Here is a 20,959-nt window from a genome sequence, read left to right as displayed (position 1 = left end):
AAATGACTTAGCAATTTAGACGTCATACTTAAAATATTATTTTTTCCATTGGAATTAAAAAAAAAGTTTTCTAAACCCTAAAAATCTTACATTGTGCTTTGTGTGGAAAACAGTTTTGCCTTGCCGTGTAAGATTAAGAGATGTTCTGTCCAATCACTTGTTTTCCCCCAAATTGTAACCTGATTATTAGTTTGTCGTTTACCTTCCTTATAAGAAAGGGAGCCATTTTTTATGATTTCCAACCTGTTTGCTATTTACCAGTGTCTTATAAATCTCTGACTTCAGAAATCGCGGGAAAGAATCCTTGGCCATGAGACTGTAGATTAACTTCTGAGCTTCATCAAAGCATTTGAGAGTTGGCTCCGCAATGTTCTTCGAAATGTGGTCCCTGGTACTGAAGTCAATGTTAATCTGTGGACATAAGATCGCATATCATTAGATTAATCTGATTTAAAAAATGTGACTTATACAGATGGCAGATACACTTCTTATTTGAAGTTTTCCAGGTTGAGAGGTCTGGCGTTGACAGAGAACACAGGTAAAAACCTTCCTTTGAGATTATTTAAAAAAAATGGCAACGTGAAAAGGCAAACAAAATACGTTGTGATTTTAAATTTCTTTTCCTACCCCTTTCCCCCACTGGTGCTTTTATCTTAATGCCTAAAATGTACCTTCCAGAGGCAGAGCGATAACCAGAATTTACCAGGATGGCTTCCACCAGCCCAGTCTCATTCTCCATACCTCCCCCCTCCCCCACACACACATGCTGGTTCTACTGTGTTGCTTTTAATTGTAATTTGTTTTTTTGTTTTTTTTTTTTTTAAAAATGAACCAAATAATACCCTCCTCTCCACCAACCCCTGTGCCTTCCACCGAGTATACATGTACATACATGTACGTGTGCATGCGTGTGCGTGTCCCCTGGTCCCCTGACCGCCCCGACACGCCGGCGTCCCCAGCAAGGCCTAAGAGAGGTCTGTCGGATCGGACACGCCGTTCCCCAGCCCAGGTGTGAAATGCCCCAGACGCCCTTGCGGCGAGACCCGTCGGACTCGGCTCGCGTCCGGGGACACGCGCTGAGAGCAGGACAGTTCACACCCGGTCAGTCTGACTTCAACAGGGGGCCCTGCCGAGGCCCGTAGGGGAGGGGGACCTTAAACTTGAAAGCTCTCCAAGGGCAGGTGCCGTGTCTGTCTTACTCGTCACTCTATGCTTTGGTAATCAGCTGGCTTATCTAACGCATAATCGGCAATCAGTAAGTATTGGCTGAATTGAAATAAAATGTCTTGGCAAAATGGGGGCGATTGTAAAGGGGCCGGAATCTGGGGCTCTGGTAGAAGAAACACTATGCAGGGGTGGGCAAAAGTAGGTTAATAGTAATAATAAATAATGCAAAAACTAAGTAAGCAAATAGTACAAATATAAACTCTCTGCTTCTCGTGCTCACTGCCGTAAACCTACGTTTGCCCGCCCCCGGAAATGACAATTTATATTCATCGAACTGAAGCTGAAAGACAGGCAGGCAGACCCGCCACGAAATCCACGACTTCCTTGCTGTTCGCACGCACGAGGCGAGCTCTGTGATTCCCTATAATCTTTGGTTCCCGCGGTGTGAGTGGGAACAGTAATTGCATCTATCTGAGAGAGTTTTAAGCACTAAATGAGATAAGGGACATTACAATATTTTGATATGACTTTAAGAAGAAGAAAAGAAGAAAAAATTCCCGTAAAAAGCATCATCAAGCTCAGTGGATTGAGCGCGGGTTGAGAACCAAAGTGTCGCAGGTTCGATTCCCAGCCAGGCCACATGCCTGGGTTGCAGGCCATGACCCCCAGCAACCGCACATTGATGTTTCTCTCTCTGTCTCCCTCCCTTCCCTCTCTAAAAATAAATAAATAAAATCTTAAAAAATAAATAAAATCGCCTTTTAAAAAACAAGCACCATCAAAAGGCCTCTCTTTGCTCACAGACGTTTGCTTGCTTTCTCTAGGGGTCCCGGCCGCTCCCAGAGTGCATCTGCGGCTTTCGTGTCCGGCCCGTGCCCTGCGGTCCTCCCTGCAAGCTCCAGGTCGGTGCTGCGGCTGCCTCGGAGGCCTCGACACCTGGAACCGGTTTCGCTTCTCTGTGCAGGAGGGAGGGTGCTGCCCAGCAGAGGAGAGACTTCGGGAGAATCGTCCGGACTGGGCCCCGACGGTAACCTGGGGGAAGGGGCTTCAGCGTCCCGAGCTCCGCTTCCCGGCCCCGAAGGTGGGTGGTCCCTGACTCAGTTGCTGTGAAGTGAGCCGGTCCCTCCACTCGCTGATTCCGCAGGTGCTTCTGAGTGCCTGCCCTGTGCCGAACTGTGCTCTCTTTGGGGGGAGACAGTCGATGCCTAAAGCAGCCGTGTTATTTTAGATTTGAACTTGAACGAGCAGAGGAAGCCAGTCCTCTGAGCATCTGGGGGAAAGGGTTTCCGGCGGAAGAAAAACAACAAATGCTGAGTCTATGATGCGAGAAGGAATGCGTGGCGTCCCGAGGAGCCACCACAGCTGCGTGACCGAGCGTGGGGTGTGAGCGGTGGGAGGTGTCGGGGGCGAGGTCAGCAGAGGAGGCGCAGGCCAGGCCCGTGGGGCCCAGCGGCCCGGTGCGCAGCGCTGGCTTTTCTGCCCGAGGCAGCGGCCGGCGCCCCGGGGCTGAGCGGGAGGCGGCAGGCTCGCTAACGGGCCGGGACCCGAGCGCAGATCCTCCTCTGATCCCTCATCATGCAAATATATATATAACATACTTCCATATTACCTGTGTGTGTATATATTTTTCCTCATTCATCTTTTATTTTTTAATGACACAGTGATCGTTCTCATTCTCACGCCTGTCTGTCCTTTTGTTTTGTTTTTATCCCGAATCTCGTTCCTAAAACTACGGAATCTATATCTTGCTCGATACCCCTTTTTACAATGAACACCACAGACAGCGTTACTGTATCAGTTTCACCAAAGTATCGCTTTCATCGTATAAGTATTCAGCTGAAAACCTGTTAATTTTGTAACATAAAATTTAACGTCCGTGCCCTGGCATTTGGGCTTCCTCACACTTGGGGTCTCCTGCTTGGTCTGGTGGTAGCTGGGGCGAAGTGGGCACCCACAACCCTCATTTACGCCGTTTCATCGTCTAAAAACCCTCTTTCCCCACAGTTTTATTCTGTACAGATTTTCCTTGTCTCTGATGATTTAACTTAAGTTGAATATCCTCCCAGAAGCTTTCTTTCCTTCATCACAGAAGGAAAATCACTACTTTCCTTATCATTATACATTATTTTAGTTTAAAAATCTTAAGAAATTTGATTTCTTGCTTAAACAGATTTGGGTCCAAAGGCTGCAGTTAATGTTAAGTATTCAACCTGGTTATCAGCCAACAAAGATGTGTCAACTCCCTAGAAAGGGAATTCAGTAGTTCATAATGTGGAATTAACCTGTCTTTTATCTGCTGTCTTTTCCCTATTTCTTTCACTAATTCCTTTTTTCCTCTACATGTCCTTCAAAATATGAGCAAAGCAGAGATGCATTCTCCAACTTCTGTTCCAAGTTTTCCTCCCCTAGATTTTTTTTCTGGTGACACTGTCTTCTCCTATGGCAAAATATGTGAACAATGGCATTGCATGCAAAATAATCACAAGGATATTTAAAGATGATTATGTAAACTGTAAAAACTAATAATATTTGTTGAGTATTAGTACTGATGAGCTATGTCTTTATATGACTACTTTATATCATCCACACAACTATAAAATGAATTGTACTATTATCTCTATATTTCTGGGGAGAAATGCTAACACGTGCGTGAAGATGTTGTTAGTTTATTTGTGGTCATTCCTAGAACGAATTCATTTAGAGTATTTTTTTGAATGGGAGCTTAGAAATTGTGTAAGTATCTGAAGACATAAAGGTGATTAAGAAGAAAAGTCAATCAAAAGGACAGATTTCCGAAGAAGGAGTCCAAAGGATAGCACGTGCTTTCTGAGGGCAATGAGATCTTAAGCTGATCTTCAAAGTATTGTTACACATATAGAAGACTCAAGGTGTGCGCATGGGGGCGTGTGCTGGGCTGGAGAGGCACGGGGGTGCCAGGTCCCACAGGGCCTTAGAGCAGGATGGACGAGACTTGTGGTTGCCTATTTATGAGCTAGGACAAGGAACAGAATCTGTAACAGTGACCGGCTTTTAGAACTGCCCTGGTGGCTGTGGCTCAGAGAATGGAATACTGGCCTGTGAAGTGAAAGGTTGCCAGTTCGATTCCCAGTCAGGGCACACTCCTGGGTTGTGGGACAGGTCCCCAGTTGGGGGCATGTGAGAGGCAGCCGATAGATGTATCTCTCACACATCAATGTTTCTCTCCCTCCTTTTCTCCCTCCCTTTCTCCCTCCCTCTAAAACTAGTAAATAAATAAAAAATTTAAAATAATGTACAAAACTGCTACTAAGAAAGAAACAAAGAAAAGGAAGGGAGGGAGGGAGGGGGGAAGGAGGAGGGAGGGAAAAGAAGAAAGAAAGAAAGGAAGGAAGAAAGAAAGAAAGAAAAGGAAAGAAAAAGAAAGAAAGAAAGGAAGAAAGAAAAGGAAAGAGAAAGAAAGAGAGAAAGAAAGAAAGAAAGAAAGAGAAAGCCTGTGCAGAATGAGACGGCCGAGAGTCCTGATGGATTGCTGTGGGGTATAAACAAAAGAGAGAATCAAGGCTGGCTCCCACGTGTTTAGCCAGAGCAATGAGAAGAACAGAGTTTCCTTGCAGTGAGAGGGAGAGACTTGGGTAGAAGAAAATTTGAGGCAGGAACTCGGGACTGAGCCTTGAACCTGAGAACTCGGAGATGCCCTTTAAAGCTGTGGGGCTGCGGGAGATCCCAGGAGAGTGACCGCAAGCAGGACACAGACGAGGGCGGCCTCCCTCAGGATGGGGCGAGCTGGGGTGTGAGCTGCAACAGCAAACAAAGTGGTTACAGAGCTGTCGTCAGCGGCAGAAGACAAAACGAAGTACCGGAAGCCAGTTGAAGACAGCGCTTCAGCTAAGAGAGTGATGGGTTTTGCTGAATGCTCCCGGGAAGTCAGTGTAAGTGAAGTTGCAGGATGGGCTGTGTCTTTTCTCCCTGACCTTTCTGAAATTTCACTATTAGGAAAACATAAAAATATTAGTCCTAATACATATTTGGACACATAAGTTCCTTTACTAGAGTTACTCTTGGGGCATGTCTGCACACTTCACCTCTAACTGTACTCATCTCCGATTTGGTTTTTGGTGGGCTTCTACCAGACGATACATGGGTACATTTCTATTTCAAAGACTAGACAGAGGTGATGCTGAGCTTGGAATGCAAGGGAGGCGGGGCCTCACTAGGAGGTGACCTTCAGAGAGGCAGACTTCCCACCTGTCTGACCTTAAGGAAGGCCTGAGCTGTTGAAAGTTACCCAGAAGCTCAGATTTTGCTGAGCATCTCAAACTCGTACGGGCTGGACGGTTTATCCCTTGACGACAGACACAGAGTCCTATCAATATTATTTACTGATAGGAGTTAAGTGCCTGCATTTTGCTTGCATGAATGCTCTTTAGTTTCAAAGACTCTGAGAAATGAAATATTCTAATACCTTACTTTTCAAAAGGTCACACACTATCTTAGATTCTGAGACGCCACACTGCCAATCTCAGCAAACGAGACGCGGGGTGTGATTGTTACGGAAGGGTGGCTGAGTGTCATCACAACCATTTAGAGGCTTTTCAGTTGTGTCACCGTTGCGGAGGCCTCGATACAGCAGACGCTGACAGCCACCTCCCCCCCGAAAATGACTGCCTTCTGACTGTTGATTCTGGTCGTGGTTGAAAAACCATTTTGTTGTCAAGATCCAGGATATTTTTAATCCTCACATGATTTTGTTAACTGCAAGTAACTCGTGCCAGAGTCCAGCGGTTTTAAATTCTTTTGGCTGTCAACAAATTATTTTTTGCAGGGAGAACACATTTCAATGTGTTCCTTCTGGCTTTCCTGTGACCCCAAGCTGCGCTTTATATATTTTTACATAATTTGAATAAAACGTTTTCAATTCAAACTTAGGTAGCCTTCCTCGTTTAGAAGGTGGAGTGTAACAGGAGATTCATTCCCCAAAGGGTATGAGCTTGCATATGGAAAACCCCCTACCTACTAAAATGGGCCAGGCAGCCTGTTAGCTCTCATGCACAGCAGAGTGTAAGAATCAGTATTCACATTAAAGCTACCTATAATCACACCGTGGCGACATAATTCTATTTAATCACCACCAACACCTCTAGTCTTACTTCACTTTTGGCATCATTAAAGGCGCGCTTGTATCTCGGAATATATTCTCAAGGGTGGCTTTCCGTTGAGAACAGCAAGCTATGCAGCATCCAGAATTCCGTCCATGCACAGGACTGTATCCTCTTGTCAATGATGTTACAGACAGACATAAATGACGTGCAGTGCCAACACCCTCTGTCGGGCAAGAGAAAGGAAAGAGCCCCGAACATATGCAGTCATAATGCACGACACCACCATGTATAGGAACTGCTAAACATAGATGTCCATAAGCGAACGCGTCCTAGAGGAAGTGAAAGGGAGTGAGGCTAACTGGGCCGCTCCCCCAGCCCAGCGCACTCCTCCACGACTAATGCAAGCGGCACCGGGCGTGTGGACGTTAGGAAAAGCACCTGAGCATTTCGTTTTTGAGTTGAAATGCAGCAATCAGTTTTTCTGGGGGGTTGAGGTGATACTGCAAATGATTAGGACAAATGCTTCCGCCGTATCCGAACCTGGGCTCCGTAGTTTCCGACCTTGCACAAATGGGAGAGAATGTGAGAAGAGAAAGAAGGGCTTCCGCCGGAGAGGAAGATAGACGCCACGTGACACGATCCCTTGATGCCGCGGCCCTGAGCTTCACCGTCAAGGCTGCCCCACGAACATTTAAATGAACGCAGGGAGCAGATCAGAGGCGGGAACCGGAAACCCAGCAGCCTGGGCTGTACACCTCTTTCCTCTCCATCCGATCCGTGCGTCCTAATGACTTCAGGGCTCATCATTTCATCTCCAAGGCTCCGTGCGTTTCTCACGCGTACAGTGGGGGTGACGGTAACAGCTCTCTGAGACGGTGACCGTGGTGCTCGAGGGAGGCGGCGGTCCGTGGACTGTGCAGATGCTGCTTACAGATTTCTCCCGGCTTTCTTGCCTCGGTTTGCTCTCTGAGACACGCAACTTCTTCCCCCTGACCCAGCCTTCTAGGTACTGGCCAGTCCTTCGCTGGACTCTTCTCCTCTGCCCTTCCCTCCTCCCATCTTGTCCCCCATGTCACCTGCACGTCCCTGTCACAACACTCGTCAGAGTTCATTGTGGTTGTTTTTTAACAGGGGTCTTCTACCAGCATGGTTAGCTATACCTATTCAGGGATCCTGACTTTCTTTTTTCTTAGCTGCACTAGCATTGTGCTTGACATATGGAATGAGCGCTTGACTATTGATTGGTGTACCAAGACGTAGGAAGTTGATTTAACAAAGCAAACGTTATATTGCGGGAGGATTCTGTCGGTGGTGGGCACCGTTGACAAGCAGCAAACTGTGGGGCAAGACTGAGACTTAAAATACCATTAACACTAAAACTAGGAAAGTGGCACCTAAAACGCAAAGAAAACTGAAATGTGAGTATAAAGTGGAGAATGGCCCTGGCTGGCGTAGCTCAGTGGATTGAGCGCGGGCTGCGAACCAAAGTGTCGCAGGTTCGATTCCCAGCCAGGCCACATGCCTGGGTTGCAGGCCACGATCCCCAGCAGCCACACATTGATGTTTCTCTCTCTCTCTCTTTCACCCTCCCTTCCCTCTCTAAAAATAAACAAATAAAATCTTTAAAAAAAAGTGGAGAAGGCAAAACCGGAAATACAGTAATATCAGGAAATGCCTCTAGACGCTCATTTTCATGGGCTTCCTGCTACCAGTAATTCTATGTAGTCCCTCAAGATTCAGTTTAAAACGAACCTCATTTAAAATAAAGACTTTATCTTAACATGCAGTCTCACTACTATTCAATCATATTCTTCCAGGTATAATGCAAACAATTTCATCCATTCTTTTTTTTCACACCTGATCCTTAGCTATTTTTCCCTAGTTCCATAAATTCTAATTTTTTAATCTAACTTGATTGAATGTTTCTTTTGAGCCAAACTACAGTCTCAGCCCATTTTACTTGCTTGCATTTGCTTACTGAGCAGCCTCATTCACACAGTCCATTGTGTTGTATGTTTATCACCCATCTCCCAGAGTTTCCGGTCCATGGGGGGGGTGCTTTATCTCACGAGGAGGTGAACAGTGGGCACGGAATAAGCATTTACTGGTGTGAAATGAAATGCGAGTCAAGAAACAACGTTACACGGCATTAAGAATAAATGCAGAAACCCAGATTCAGATGTCAAACAAGTCGTGTGCACACCTAGTGAGTTATCTGCTTCTTTATGACTACAGTTTCTTGTTTTGTGACTTAGGGAGTCCTTGCATTTAGTAAATGCATTTAGTAAATAGATTTAAGAATTAATTATTTTTGGACTGCCAATGTCTTTGTTCCTGGATTGGTGATAATAAGAGGTTGAATTTAGACACCGCGTTACACTGCGGTGTGATTGTTCCAACATGTTCTAACCCCACAGAAGGACAATCCGCATGGGTGATTTTCTCTTTGATCATATTTTTTCAATGTGAAGAAACAATGATTTAAAACATTTTAGTGTCTCAGCTTAACAAAAAAATGCTTTAAGTTTCTTTGGATGTTTACATTTTCTTAAAACCAAATAATACTATCTTTTACATTTTTGAATTTTATGAAATTAGTGGTTCACATTGAAGGGATAATATAAATAGAAGTTGAATAATTTTTTCTTTGTCACTCACAAGTTCCTCCTGTGTGCAATGTAGAGACACTTTAAACATACATTTCATGTCTAATAATATTCAAATCACTTAGTCAAAATACCTGGCTCTCACCCTATATTTTTCCTGCAATATTTTCTTTGGAAACTATCTATGTACAATCCATTTAATGAGTAGCTGTTTTTGTCTGAAGAGAGTGATTTTTATACTTTAACATGCTGTTGTAATGTGTTCTTGTATATACATTTTTCAGGTCTTTTAGAGTTGCTTGTTCTTCAAACATTCTTAGAAATTAGATAACAGTTGTTTTCAGGTTGATTCAGTAGCACTTACAGCGACTTGTTTAAAGACACAAAGGGCTTAACCTTTGTTTAAAAGTGTTCTGCGTGAGGCAGACATGTGATCTCTCTCAGTCATTCTCGTCTCTTCTGTGGGGCTGTTACATACTTTTTTAAAACTAATGCACTTTTATAGGAGGAAAATGAGGCTCAGAGCAAAGCAATAGCTTGCAGCAAGATGACAGGATTTGACCATAGGTCTAGGTATCACCAAACTTTAGGCTTTCTTGCCTCACACTAACTCCCTGTTGGGGCAGAAACTGGAGAGGGGTCACACGGTGAGGAGGGAGAAGGCACCAAGCCCAGCTGCAGGTCCCTCACCCCGTAGAGGCCCGAGTGTTCAGTTTGTGTTTGTGTTCAGTCTACGCCCGTTTGAAGGGGAAACTGAGAACCGTGGCAATGTCAGCTTGTGGACAAGGGTCATTTAGTGAGTTTAGTGCAGTCCCATTGTGAATGGTCTAATTGGATCAATTGAAAATTGTCAAGCCATGCTAGCAGTTTTATAGATGAAGAAATAAAGACAGAAGGAGTTAAAAAGAAAATAAATGGGACGTAATAGACATCTTGATAAAATGGCCTTGTCGTTGTTCTTTAGGTATTTCTAGCAAGGAAATTGGTTATAATTTTGATTCTTTATAAGAGTCAGTTAGATGACTATAATTGAGTATAGAAAAATGGAGACAATTCTCATAGGAGTCTCATTCTTGAATTTGTTTTCTACTTATGAAAATCATATTTTCCCCCTTCCACATCAAATATATTACCTTGTCTTGTTAAGTCTGCCTACTGGATAAACAGAGAATACTTCCCACCCTCCTTATCTTCACTGCTACCCATCGGACCTCATGGGCTCTCGTCACTGAAGCAATATCGAAATGCTTATAATTTCTGGAAAACCCTAGAAAACGTTGTATCTCCCTGCTATACCACCATGACCCCCGGCTGAAATATTCTTTATTTACTTGCTTAATGAATATTCCTTATTTTAACTGACATACCTTGCAAATGTGAGCCACTCCATAAATCTCTCTCTTAACTCTCCAGATAAAGTCACCTTCCCACTGTGCTAATAGTAAACTGTGGTTTTGCTTACTATGTATTGACTGGTTTTATTATATATAGGTCAATCTCTCTTCCTACTCTGTTACTTCATTGTGGGAACAGCCACTTAAGAAATCTGTTCAATGAATCAGCATAGTAATAGTTGCATTATAGTTAACATGTAATTGATGGGCTATAGAGAAATACTTTGATGACTGCAATTGATGTATAATATAAGAGGCAAATGCCCTTTAGTAATTTAAATTGGAAACAGTTAATGGCAAATAATAGAAAAGATAATGACTATTTTGAATGTATATATATATGTGTATATACATATTTCAATATGTATACTTTATTACATATCGAAAGTTACAAACTTTATTTTCAATTAATTTTGTCATATTTAATACTAATACTTTAGGCACTTTAAGAAGACAATATAATTTATTGCCTGAAAAGCAGCGATAAATCTAGTTATATTTTGTTTAGTCTACATATTGTTTGAGAATGTTATTCTAAAACAATCACTATTAATTAGATGGATTCATAAAAACGAGAAAAAAAATCTGGCTTTCAAACCAATGTCACTATAAATAGAATCTCTGTAGAGTTGATTTCAGAGCCTTTTAGGGAATGACACATTAATCAACTTGATAAATCTTATATACTATATTTTAAGATTTTTGGAATTATTTATTGATTCTTTAGATGGTGACTGGGAAATGAATGTTGAAATAGATCCACAGGAGGTGAATTTCTTTTCTCTTCACCCTGCAAATTCCAGGCAGCACTCCAGTGGTTCATATTTCTGGCGTGTCGTGCTGGGCCATTATGTGCTGTGGTAATTAATGGCCATCTAAAGCTTGAACTACTGATAGGGCAGGTTTATGCCCTGGATGTTCCTGAAAGTGTTTGCATTTCATCTTTTTTTTTTTTTTTTTTGGTCCCCATAAGTACAACGACCCATCTTACACAGCGAGTCCTGATTTTAGGTCAGAAAATACGGCAACTGTCACTCGCAACGATACTGGCATTGCACTTCCGGAAAGATGGCTTGAACTTGTGGTCTAACCTAAGTCTCTGTTTGCTACTCATGCATTAAAGTACGTTCAGTGAGGAATCGGCGTGGTTTTACAGTATAAATGCTTAAACTTTCAAGCTAAATATTAGAGGGGCATGTAGAGATGATGGTGGTTTTAGTTCTGGAGAGTAAATAAAATAAGAATGTGATGTCACACATAGCGCTTTTGGGGGGCTGTTGTCAACGTCACTTGAGACTCCTTTCTAAGGCCGTTCTTCCCTTTTCTGGTCCTAAAGCAGCGCTTCCCACCTCTGGCTCCTGTTCCCCATCAAAGAAACGCAGGTCGACAACACCTTCTTTTGGAAGGTAAGACATTATTATCGGCCACACTGGGGAAGCTCCAAGATACTAAAAATGAAGAATTTATAATGTTAGCTAGGAGTTATTTTTTTTCTCCCCCATATACTATTTTTAATTAAAATTTTTTTTTATTCCAAAATCCGATTCCACATTGCCTTCCGTGTTTTCAAAAAGGAAAACCAAAAGCGGCCTTGAAATCCAAGGGCCCGTTGAAGTCGCGCTTCTGTAGGGCTGACGTCAGAGCTGCTTAACTGAAGAGAAAGGAGGAGTAGACGCTGTTTCCCTGGGGCCTGGATGCTGCGCTGAGGAAACAGGAGCAGGACTGAGAAATACGTGCTGAATCAGTGAAGGACGGCGGATCCTCTTCAGAACTCCTATCGGAGTTCACAGACACTTTCTATTCGAATGCATCATGGCAATGTGATTTCCCTTTAGATGGATTTAGTGCCTTTTAATTGGGAGCAGATTTGCTAAGGGATGAATATTCATGATGTTGGAATAGTTTACTCACCTCTTTAGGGGCATCGGCCTCAATGAATTCAGAATAAATCATCTTGGCTTTGGAAGCAATTTTTTCCGCACTCTCTGTTTTCTTGAAGTCCTCACAGGCAAGCCAGAACTCAACATTTTCTTCACTAAATTCTGATTTTAGAAAGGTTCGGAAGGCGTCTAGACCAGCTATAAAACATATAAGAAAAACTTTGTATACCACATAGCTCGGTAATATGACCAAAGTAAGTACACTGTGTAGTGTGAGCATTTATTGAGTATTCAGTGGCAACTGCTTATCGCCCCTCTAAATGTAACATTTATTTGTTTTAATTTTTTAACATGAAAAGCCTTATTTGAATCAACTGTCATAAACATAAAAGACTGTATCTTTAACTCTACAATTAGCTCCATTAGCAAAGAAAGCCTGTACTTTTTCTCTTCAAATCTGGGAAGTTGAGGAGTTGTGTTTAGGGGAGTCTTAATGTAAGTTACTCCACAGGGAAGCCCATGGATGGCTCTGCCTTTTGGACCCACGGCCCGGGGCCCAGGCCAAGGTACTGGTTTAGAGTAGGAATATCTTGGTTGTTAGTAGTCATCAAAAAAACACAGTATTATGCTGTGAAGTTAGATTGTGTTACTTTGGGTTTATTAAAACAGAACAGGAGGGCCTGGCCAACTGTACTCTCTAAATATGGAACGTGATTGTCAAGATATTTGCTCTGGATGCTTTTCCCCATTATATACTGTTGGGTGGATTCACATAGATTTAACAAATTTTAAAATTGTTTTAAAAAAATAAAGTTGAAATAATGAGCCATTGCGAAAGGTTATTAGGTACCAATTAAAATTCTCAGTAGGGACGTTGGAGTGTGGACGTCATTAGTAGTGAGCACTGCAACAGTGCAATTAGCTGCATGCTTCTGGAATGTAAAGCTGTATCCATGAAGGTTTTGTGACACAGATTTGGGTTATAAAAATCCTACTAATAGCCCTTAGTTAAAATTTCTTGAGTTGGCCCAAACAAGGATGGATGTGAGGGTTCTAAACAGAAGTTATGATAATATGTTTCATATAGAGGATAAAGCATACTTTAATAATACTGAAAGAATACTTTTGATTCACGGAGGCATACGAAGCTTTTTCCCTGATGACGATTCTCTAGGTTCATCCCAGGAAGATGGGAAGTTAGAGATCAAGAGGCAATGACTGGTTTTTCCTGTTCTGCATCTCCAGTAAAGGACCGTTCCGAACTCACGATTATCATCATCTTAGGACACCAGGGAATGGAATAAACAGCTTGAACTGCAGCAGCCATCTCTGTCTGGGACACTCTAGTTATTGAACTATTTCTCTATTCTGTGCACACAGTTCAAATGTTCCAAAGATGTACCGTGAATCTGGTACTCCGTAATGGGCCTGCTGCATGCAGTTGAAGTCTGACCCCCTGAGGCACGCTCTGCAGGGTGGAGTGGCTGTTGGTTAGATCCAACTGTGCTGACACAGGAAAGGGTTAGGACCCACCCGTCGGTGAGACCCACTGCAATGCCCGTGCCCAATGCACACAGAGCACACCCTCATGTCCTCAGAACAATTAGATACTCTGGTGAGTCACTGAATTGTCAAGAGCATGAAAGACATGTAAGCTCTCTCTCTGGTGTTACAAAATACAAGAATCACGCAGCCGTTTGGATGAATCTGTGCCTTTTCTGCACTGTGTGGCATGAAATATCAGTCCCAGGGGAGGTGCCTGTGCAGGCTACATCCTGGTCTCAAAGCCTCTGGGGCTATCTGGGCTGGGGTGCCACCCCTGTGCCCTGGGCCCAGCAAAGTCACCCCGGTGGACAGACCCCCTGCTCTCAGCCAACCCGTCTGTCCCACTGGTTATATGTTTAAGGGGAAGAAAAGAAAACAAATCACGCCATTCTAAACTCGCAAAAATGCAATTCCATATTCACGAGGTCTTTCTTCTCTGACCTTAGCTGAATTCTAGGACTAATGTGAATTGTTTTATGTCTGTGCTTTGGAGAGAGATTAGTTATTTATGAGCGAGGAAATCAGAGTATTTCATCAATTCAATATAACTCTACGTAAGAATAAATAGCCATGAGGAATTTATTCAGTTTTGTCATGTGGCAAACTTTTCTAAAATTCTGGTATTTACTTTGTGAGTTTAACATGGAAATGACATTTGATTAGTTCAAACAGCGTAACATTTTAAGCATATTTTGTATATGTCTCTATAGTGTCATTTCCACCCCGTCCCATTTGAGATAGAACTGCTGCAAAGCAGAATGATTTATCGCAGAAAGTTCTAGTAACTTTGTCCAGTGACCCTTTTGTATCATCTGGGAGGTTTTATTTATAATTGGCCAAAATTAGTTTATTGAGCTATCATATATAATATAAATATGTATCAACTCGTGCACATTAATATACATATACATTAAATAGGGTTTTGTGTTTACTAAAAATAAGAACAGCTCATTTGAAATAAATACTTTATAAACTTTATTCTGGCCTACCAGACATGAAAAAACCAGTGATTTTTCTAAATTTTCAACTTTTCAGTAGTTTGTGTGTTTCTTTCACCTTGTAACGAAACTAGTCATGATACACAGCAAATGGTAATGAGTCTAGGAAATGATGAATTCCTCACTTGCTTTCTCTTTTAATGTTTGGAGTTTCTATAACCTTGTTTTATTCTTGGCCCAACCTAACTCCATTTAGACTCTGGGCCTGTTGTACATTTGCGTGACTGTGGAGAGCCTTACCCTTCAAATATTGATCGAAGTCATGCTATAAAATACATCTTTCAGTTTCGGGACCTGTTCTTAGCTGGTTCTTACCTTGGTTGGTTAAAACCGTGTCCATGTTCTCCGACCACGCCGCTGCGTCTGTTGCTGGTGACCTGTAGAAACAACATCTACCCTTGACAATAGCATTGTGATCTTTCTCTTCCGTAACCTATTGTAACATCTGAGGTGGGTGTATTTGTTGAATCACATCATTTAAATGAGCTTTGCACCATTAATCAAACTGCAGAAGATCAACCAGAATTATAGAGGGTGGGTAAAAGTAGGCTTGCGGTTCTGAAGATGTGAGACACAGGTTTTATTTTCACATTGTTATTTGCTAATTGTTGTGTTGTTTTCCGCACAAACAACTGTAAACCTACTTTGGCTCCACCTTGGATAATGTTTTTCCACAGTGGACAGCAATTCAACACAAAGTGGGATGCAATTTGTCATCAGCAAGTTGTTTATTAATCTAGCTGACAGTGCTAATAATAGTTGCAAATTCTTGAATTGTGGTAAAGGCACAAGAGATGTTGCTTGTGGTTCTGTGAAGCATAGTACATTTCTTCTCAATTGTAAATATGTTCATTGCTAAGGTATGAGGCATTTTTCTATCCTGTCCCTGAAAAGTGACCACAATAACACTATGATGTATGAACTATTTTCCAAGTTTTCACAATATAGGAAATTATCTGCTTCATAATGATGCATCTCAAAAAAGTTTTAAAAACATTTTAAATGAGGATTTGGTAATATGTGATGATCTTGAAAATGTGAACATTATGTGATTTGGTACAAATGTTTGTTATGTGCTTTTCAGGGACAGGATAGAAAAATGCCTCATAACTTAGCAATTAACATATTTACAATTGAGAAGAAATGTACTATGCTTCACAGAACCACAAGCAACATCTCTTGTGCCTTTATCACAATTCAAGAATTTGCAACTATTATTAGCACTGTCAGCTAGATTAATAAACAATTTGCTGATGACAAAGTCTTTCCCCCCACTCTGAGGCAGCCTTTGGTTCTCCTTAGACTGGTAGGCTTCTGGTTGTGCACTGACTTATTGAAATTCAGAAATCCGTCAAGACAGAGTCATATCTTCTGCAAAGCAGTGAAAAAATTTATAGACTCAAGCCTTCTGAAGAAGGTATACTTTTGGGGATGTGATGTAGAAATAATAAATCAGGTTTAAGATACAAACTTTGTGAGATGGCAAATATATCATGAATCATTCTTCTTAACAAAAAAAAATATCCTGGTGAAATAAGCGCCATCCATAGAACACAGCCGCTAAGCTAAATAAATAAATAGATAAGTAAATAGATAAATGAATAAATCTTGGGTTAGGTAGCTATGGTGTGCAAATGACTTAGTTATGGGAAGGGATGGTTCATTGAAGGTTTCTATGAAAATGGTTGATGATAAAATAGACTCTTATACTTAAGTCATTCTTACAAAATTTTACATTTGCATGTCAAGGCGGCTAATCTTAGATGGGCTGGTGGGAAGCATCTCGGAGCTTTTCCACTCCGCTACTTGCTGCGGCGGCGGCGGCATTGGCATTGGTGTTACTGGCTGCGCTCCCCTCTGCGGCGCTGGCTGCGGCCGGTTCTCCCGTGGCGGTGGCGTGGGCGTTCCCGGAGCAGGCAGGTCGGAGGGCTGCGGGGGGACGAGTCACCGTCTTCCATCGCTCACGTTTTCTTCTCGCGTTTTCTTCCCCGTGCGGGGGGTGGGGAGGAGGAGCTGACTTTCCTTTCTCCCTCGATTTTCTGAGTCTTGGGGACACAGGCTTTCCTGTGAAGCCGTTTTGAAGTAGTGGTTTCATTCCGAGGGGCATTTTGGGTCATTTGAGCCGTTCAATGTTCGTCTTTCACAAATGGAGACGGGGACCCAGCTGCAGATCCAGTTCTACGCCGGAGAGCGTTTGCGCGCCGCAGCACCGGTTACTCTGATACGCTTGTGCTGTAAATCCTGCGACTCAAGTGCGGGGTCTTGCAGGAATTCTGTCAGAAGGGGCTAAACTATCATGTAGTCACTTCAGTAAAGTGCACATGTTTAAACATGTCGTCTCTATTTGTGGACTGAAATTGGGTGGTTCGCAGGGTATTCAGGTTAAAAGCTCCCGAGGAGTGTATGTCCGTGAGTGGGGCCAAGAGGAGTTTGCATTCCAGGCCTGGCCCCACGGCGCAGCGGCTTCCAGCGAGGACCCGCCGTCAGAGTTTGCAAAGCCCGAGAGGAGAGTCCAGGCGGCCCCGTCCGAGGGTGCGTGTGCACCCGAACGCTGCTGTGTGTGTGTTCTCTGGTGACCGGAAGGAGTGCTGTGCTTTTCCAGCACCAAGACCCGTGTGTCTGGTCTAAGAAATACGTGTTAAACAAATAAGCAGATACTGAATGAGTGACCAAGCCCCCAGGAGTGGCAGGTGGGAAGGCCTTCGGTGAAAACAGTGCACTTCGAGATGCTGGTCCGTGATGGCGATGGGGAGGCTACTGACAGGTGTGGCTGAACTGTTGTGGGCTCAAAGTGTGTTCCGGGCAAGGGGAGGGGAGGGGAGAAATGATGTGGGGACATCACTGGGTGCGGGGGGCGGGCGGGCAACAGACCGCAGACCTCACTCTGAACCCTGAGGTCGTGAAGCTGGAGGAAACGGACGACATCCACTCTGGGAGGCGTCCGGGCCAGTCTTGTCTGCCAGGGAAAGACTGGTTTTGCTTCAGCCCAAAGCGAAATAAATAGTCAGTGAGGAGCTCATGGGCTGTAGGGAGTCTTTCTGGAATGGGAGTGTCCAAACAGGCGGTAGCTATTCTCACCGCCTCCGTTAATACAGGAAACAGGAGGAACGAAGACAGCAAAGCCCGGGACGCAGTGCAGAGCCAGGGCCAAAGGGGAAGTCCTTGTGCTCGGAGGTAGGAAGGTGCACTAAAGTACTACAGATTGCCTGCCGCTATAGAATTTTGTAGATAGTAGAATTAGAGGTACTAGACTGTTCTTATACAGGGAAGTGTTGCCCTTCGACTCTGAATAGATCCCCAGCTGGTGTGAGATAATGCTTGGAATGACCCCAAATCACGATTTTCTGACCAACTTCAAGTTTCACTCAAACGGCTCAATTTTGACTACCTCTGTTAAAAGGGTTGGTGGTAATATATTACTTACTTTTCAGAAGTTAGGCAGAATGCAACTATCCTAAGGACTAATGCTAATTTGGTCTTTATTTTGGGGTGATGGTATATTTAGAATTCCGTGGAAGAGCAAATTATTGCTAAATATGTCCAAGTTAAAAAACAGTGTAATGGCACTAAGACGCACGGCCACATACTGAGCGTTTTCAGTTTGCACTTCCCTGTGCGAAGCGCGCCGTGTATTTCTCCTCATTTGACCTTGAGAATGACAGAGTCTGTCTCAGTGCCATGCCGCCCGTGGGGGAAGGCATTCAGAGGTGCCAGTACCTGGTGCAGCACCTCACGTGCAGTGGCGGGGAGGTGGAATTCCGGCAGCGGTGTCTGTGTGCAGCGAGGACTCCTTTTACCGTTCTTCCTGGAGTGGATGTGTCGGGGCATGCATGCTTTGTTCTGGTTTTGGAACATTTGTAATAATACTTGAAGAATGTTTTTTTTTTCTGCAATAGCATTTTATTGTACTTCCTGCATGTATTTTCTCTGATGGTTAATTTACAGTAATTGGCTACTCAAAACATGTTCAAAAGAGAGTCTTAATTCTTGTAAACTATCAGCTGAAAATAGGACGTTTCTTATGTTAGATGACAGTGAGAAATATCTCTTAAATTAAAAAAAATTCAACGACGTCAATGAAAGGAATTCATTGAATTAAAGTTGGGGTGGGGGAAGGGAGTGGCTGATTGGACAGTGTACTGGGTTGGTTAAGTTTTGCTGGGCATGCCTTACTTTCAGAGGACAATGTCCTTCCCCTCTTTCTTTCCTTTCCCTTGAATTTTCGTTGTAACTTTGACAGAGCTTTTGTCTGACCCTTCTCATTGCATGTGTATTTCCTGTATAATTGTGATGCATAATCAGAGTAGCTCTTTGTGTGTGTGTGTGTGTGTGTGTGTGTGTGTGTGTGTGTGTCTGATTTCCATGCAAAGTCTCTGTGTATCTGGAGCCAGAATCGCACTTAGTGTTTCATGGGGTTTTGGCTGATTCCCGTTCTGTCTCCTTCATTAAGTCAGTGACATCGAGGCCAGCAGTCCCCACATTCTGTGTCCAGAGAAGCGGCAGGCCAGATGGGAGCCGCGTGAAAGCTACCGGTTACCTCGCTAATTGTGCCAGCCAGAACCAGTTGTATTGCATTGCAAAATGTGGACTCCAGCAACTTAGCTGTTCACACTCAATTAGCAGTGTGCTGGAGAGTGGGAAATTCAGGCAAGGAACCCATGTGCTCCGGGAAGTGACAGCTGCCTCCTCATCCAGCATTTAATATCCATCCTCAGATTTGCACATAAACACTGCAATAATGAACAGTGTTTGCGGGGATCACGACTACCTCTTATGTCTCTAACACTGAATATTCTGGAAAGCCTCGCAGAAAGAGAGCTCAGGGGATAACCTTTCTTCATCTGAGCGGGTATAAACATGACCTGCCAGCGCAAGCCAGTCGTTGACGTGTTTTGGAAGTGAAGAAGAGATCAATAGAGAAAGGAGAAAAAAATAAATCAGGAGGAAAGGCAAAAATGAGCATATTCATCAGAAAGGAAGGAAACAAAACATGGAGAGTAAGGAGGAGCCAAGTGTTTCATTGGCACACCTCCTGGGGTAAAAATAGCTTTAAGCAGCGACTCACTTCACCGGCATCTTTCTCCGTCTGTCCCTCTGACGGTGGCGGTGGCCCCGTCTGTCCTGCTGACCGATCTTCCAGCTGCGGGCGGGCCAAGCGGGGACACACAATTAGTATGCAGATACCCCTCCCCTGGTGGCAAACGGGCATTCTTTAAATCCCACCCCGCTCAGTTTCTTTCGTTTTGTCGTTAACGTTTCTCTGGTCAAAACACTTACACTCCTAAGGAACAAATAACTCTAGGAATAAAGGTGACATTTCCCCCAGTCTTTGGCATTCCTGAAATAAATTCTACTCGAAAGTTTGGTTTCTAAAGCTCATATACATCCATTTACAAGACAACTATTGTTCACTTGAGGTTAAATCAATTCAAAAAATATATATAATGTAATATTCACCTCCAGGTCTTTAATCTGTCAAGAGATCACTTTGTCTTCCTTTGTTCTTTGATTTTCAAAAAGTCTAAAGAGGACTGTACTTTTAATACAGTTATCTTGACCAACCATATATGCTGAAGTATTTTTACAATTTTATTCAAGGATTAAAATGTTCTAGTACGAGGTATTAACTCTTTTTGAAATTTATGCACTTTTTACAGCTTAATAACATGCATTTTCCTATTTCTTTTAACCACCAATCTCATGGCATTTATGCCAGTATTTCTTTATGAAATGCTGATGTTGAAGGTAACAATGCTTGAATATATTTAACAAAACCAAGGCCATGTATTGGGTATTTTTATCTGTGGTCAAAGCTGTGTACATATAGCCCCATGCTTCATCAAGCTTTTATTGTAACATAACAACGTTCTTGGGGAATGAAATTCTACCAGTGCATTTTAATGACCCCCATTGTGAATCAAACCCTCCCGGGAGATCGATGATTTCAGGAGAAAGGAAGGAGTCAGAAGACGGTGGGAATCTGCCTCTGCCCTGAGTGAGCGTGGACGCTTCCCCACTCAGTGGACGTGAGAAACACCAGGGTGGCCTCGTGTGCGTGGCCCCGGGCCGAGGAGGCTCATGGGAGGAGAAGGGCTGACCTAAAAAGCCAGTGCATCATTAAGAAAGGATGTCATCAAGTAGCTCAATCCATTTTGTTAATTCAAGCACCATTAAGTAATGCTCTTATGATAGGCAAGAACGGAGTCATTAAACAGACTTAGACTTTGTTTTGCCGAGGGGGGTAATGAAGTACCCACTTGACAGCATATGCATGAACTTTGTGGAAAAATA

The 20,959-nt window shown here is 43.2% G+C and overlaps 1 protein-coding gene and 1 long non-coding RNA gene across 2 annotated transcripts in view; one reads left to right on the top strand and one right to left on the bottom strand.

The window, feature by feature from the left end:
* Nucleotides 1-207: 207 nt before the first annotated feature.
* RGS21 (regulator of G protein signaling 21) lies at nt 208-19,744 on the bottom strand. Its single transcript, XM_045818232.1, has 4 exons — nt 19,734-19,744; nt 14,984-15,060; nt 12,157-12,323; nt 208-411 (listed from the first exon to the last, which is right to left on the bottom strand). The coding sequence occupies exons 1-4, from the start codon at nt 19,742-19,744 to the stop codon at nt 208-210; spliced, it is 459 nt and encodes a 152-aa protein (XP_045674188.1).
* LOC123805574 overlaps nt 2,012-20,959 on the top strand; it is a 48,584-nt gene continuing 29,636 nt past the window's right edge. The window contains exon 1 of the long non-coding RNA XR_006783321.1: nt 2,012-2,248. This is a non-coding gene — a long non-coding RNA (uncharacterized LOC123805574). The remainder of the gene's footprint in view (nt 2,249-20,959) is intronic.

This window comes from Phyllostomus hastatus, unplaced genomic scaffold, assembly GCF_019186645.2.
Source record: "Phyllostomus hastatus isolate PE091 unplaced genomic scaffold, TTU_PhHast_1.1 phas_contig_148, whole genome shotgun sequence".
NCBI classification, from domain to species: domain Eukaryota; kingdom Metazoa; phylum Chordata; class Mammalia; order Chiroptera; family Phyllostomidae; genus Phyllostomus; species Phyllostomus hastatus.
This window is presented reverse-complemented; position numbering and strand designations above follow the sequence as displayed.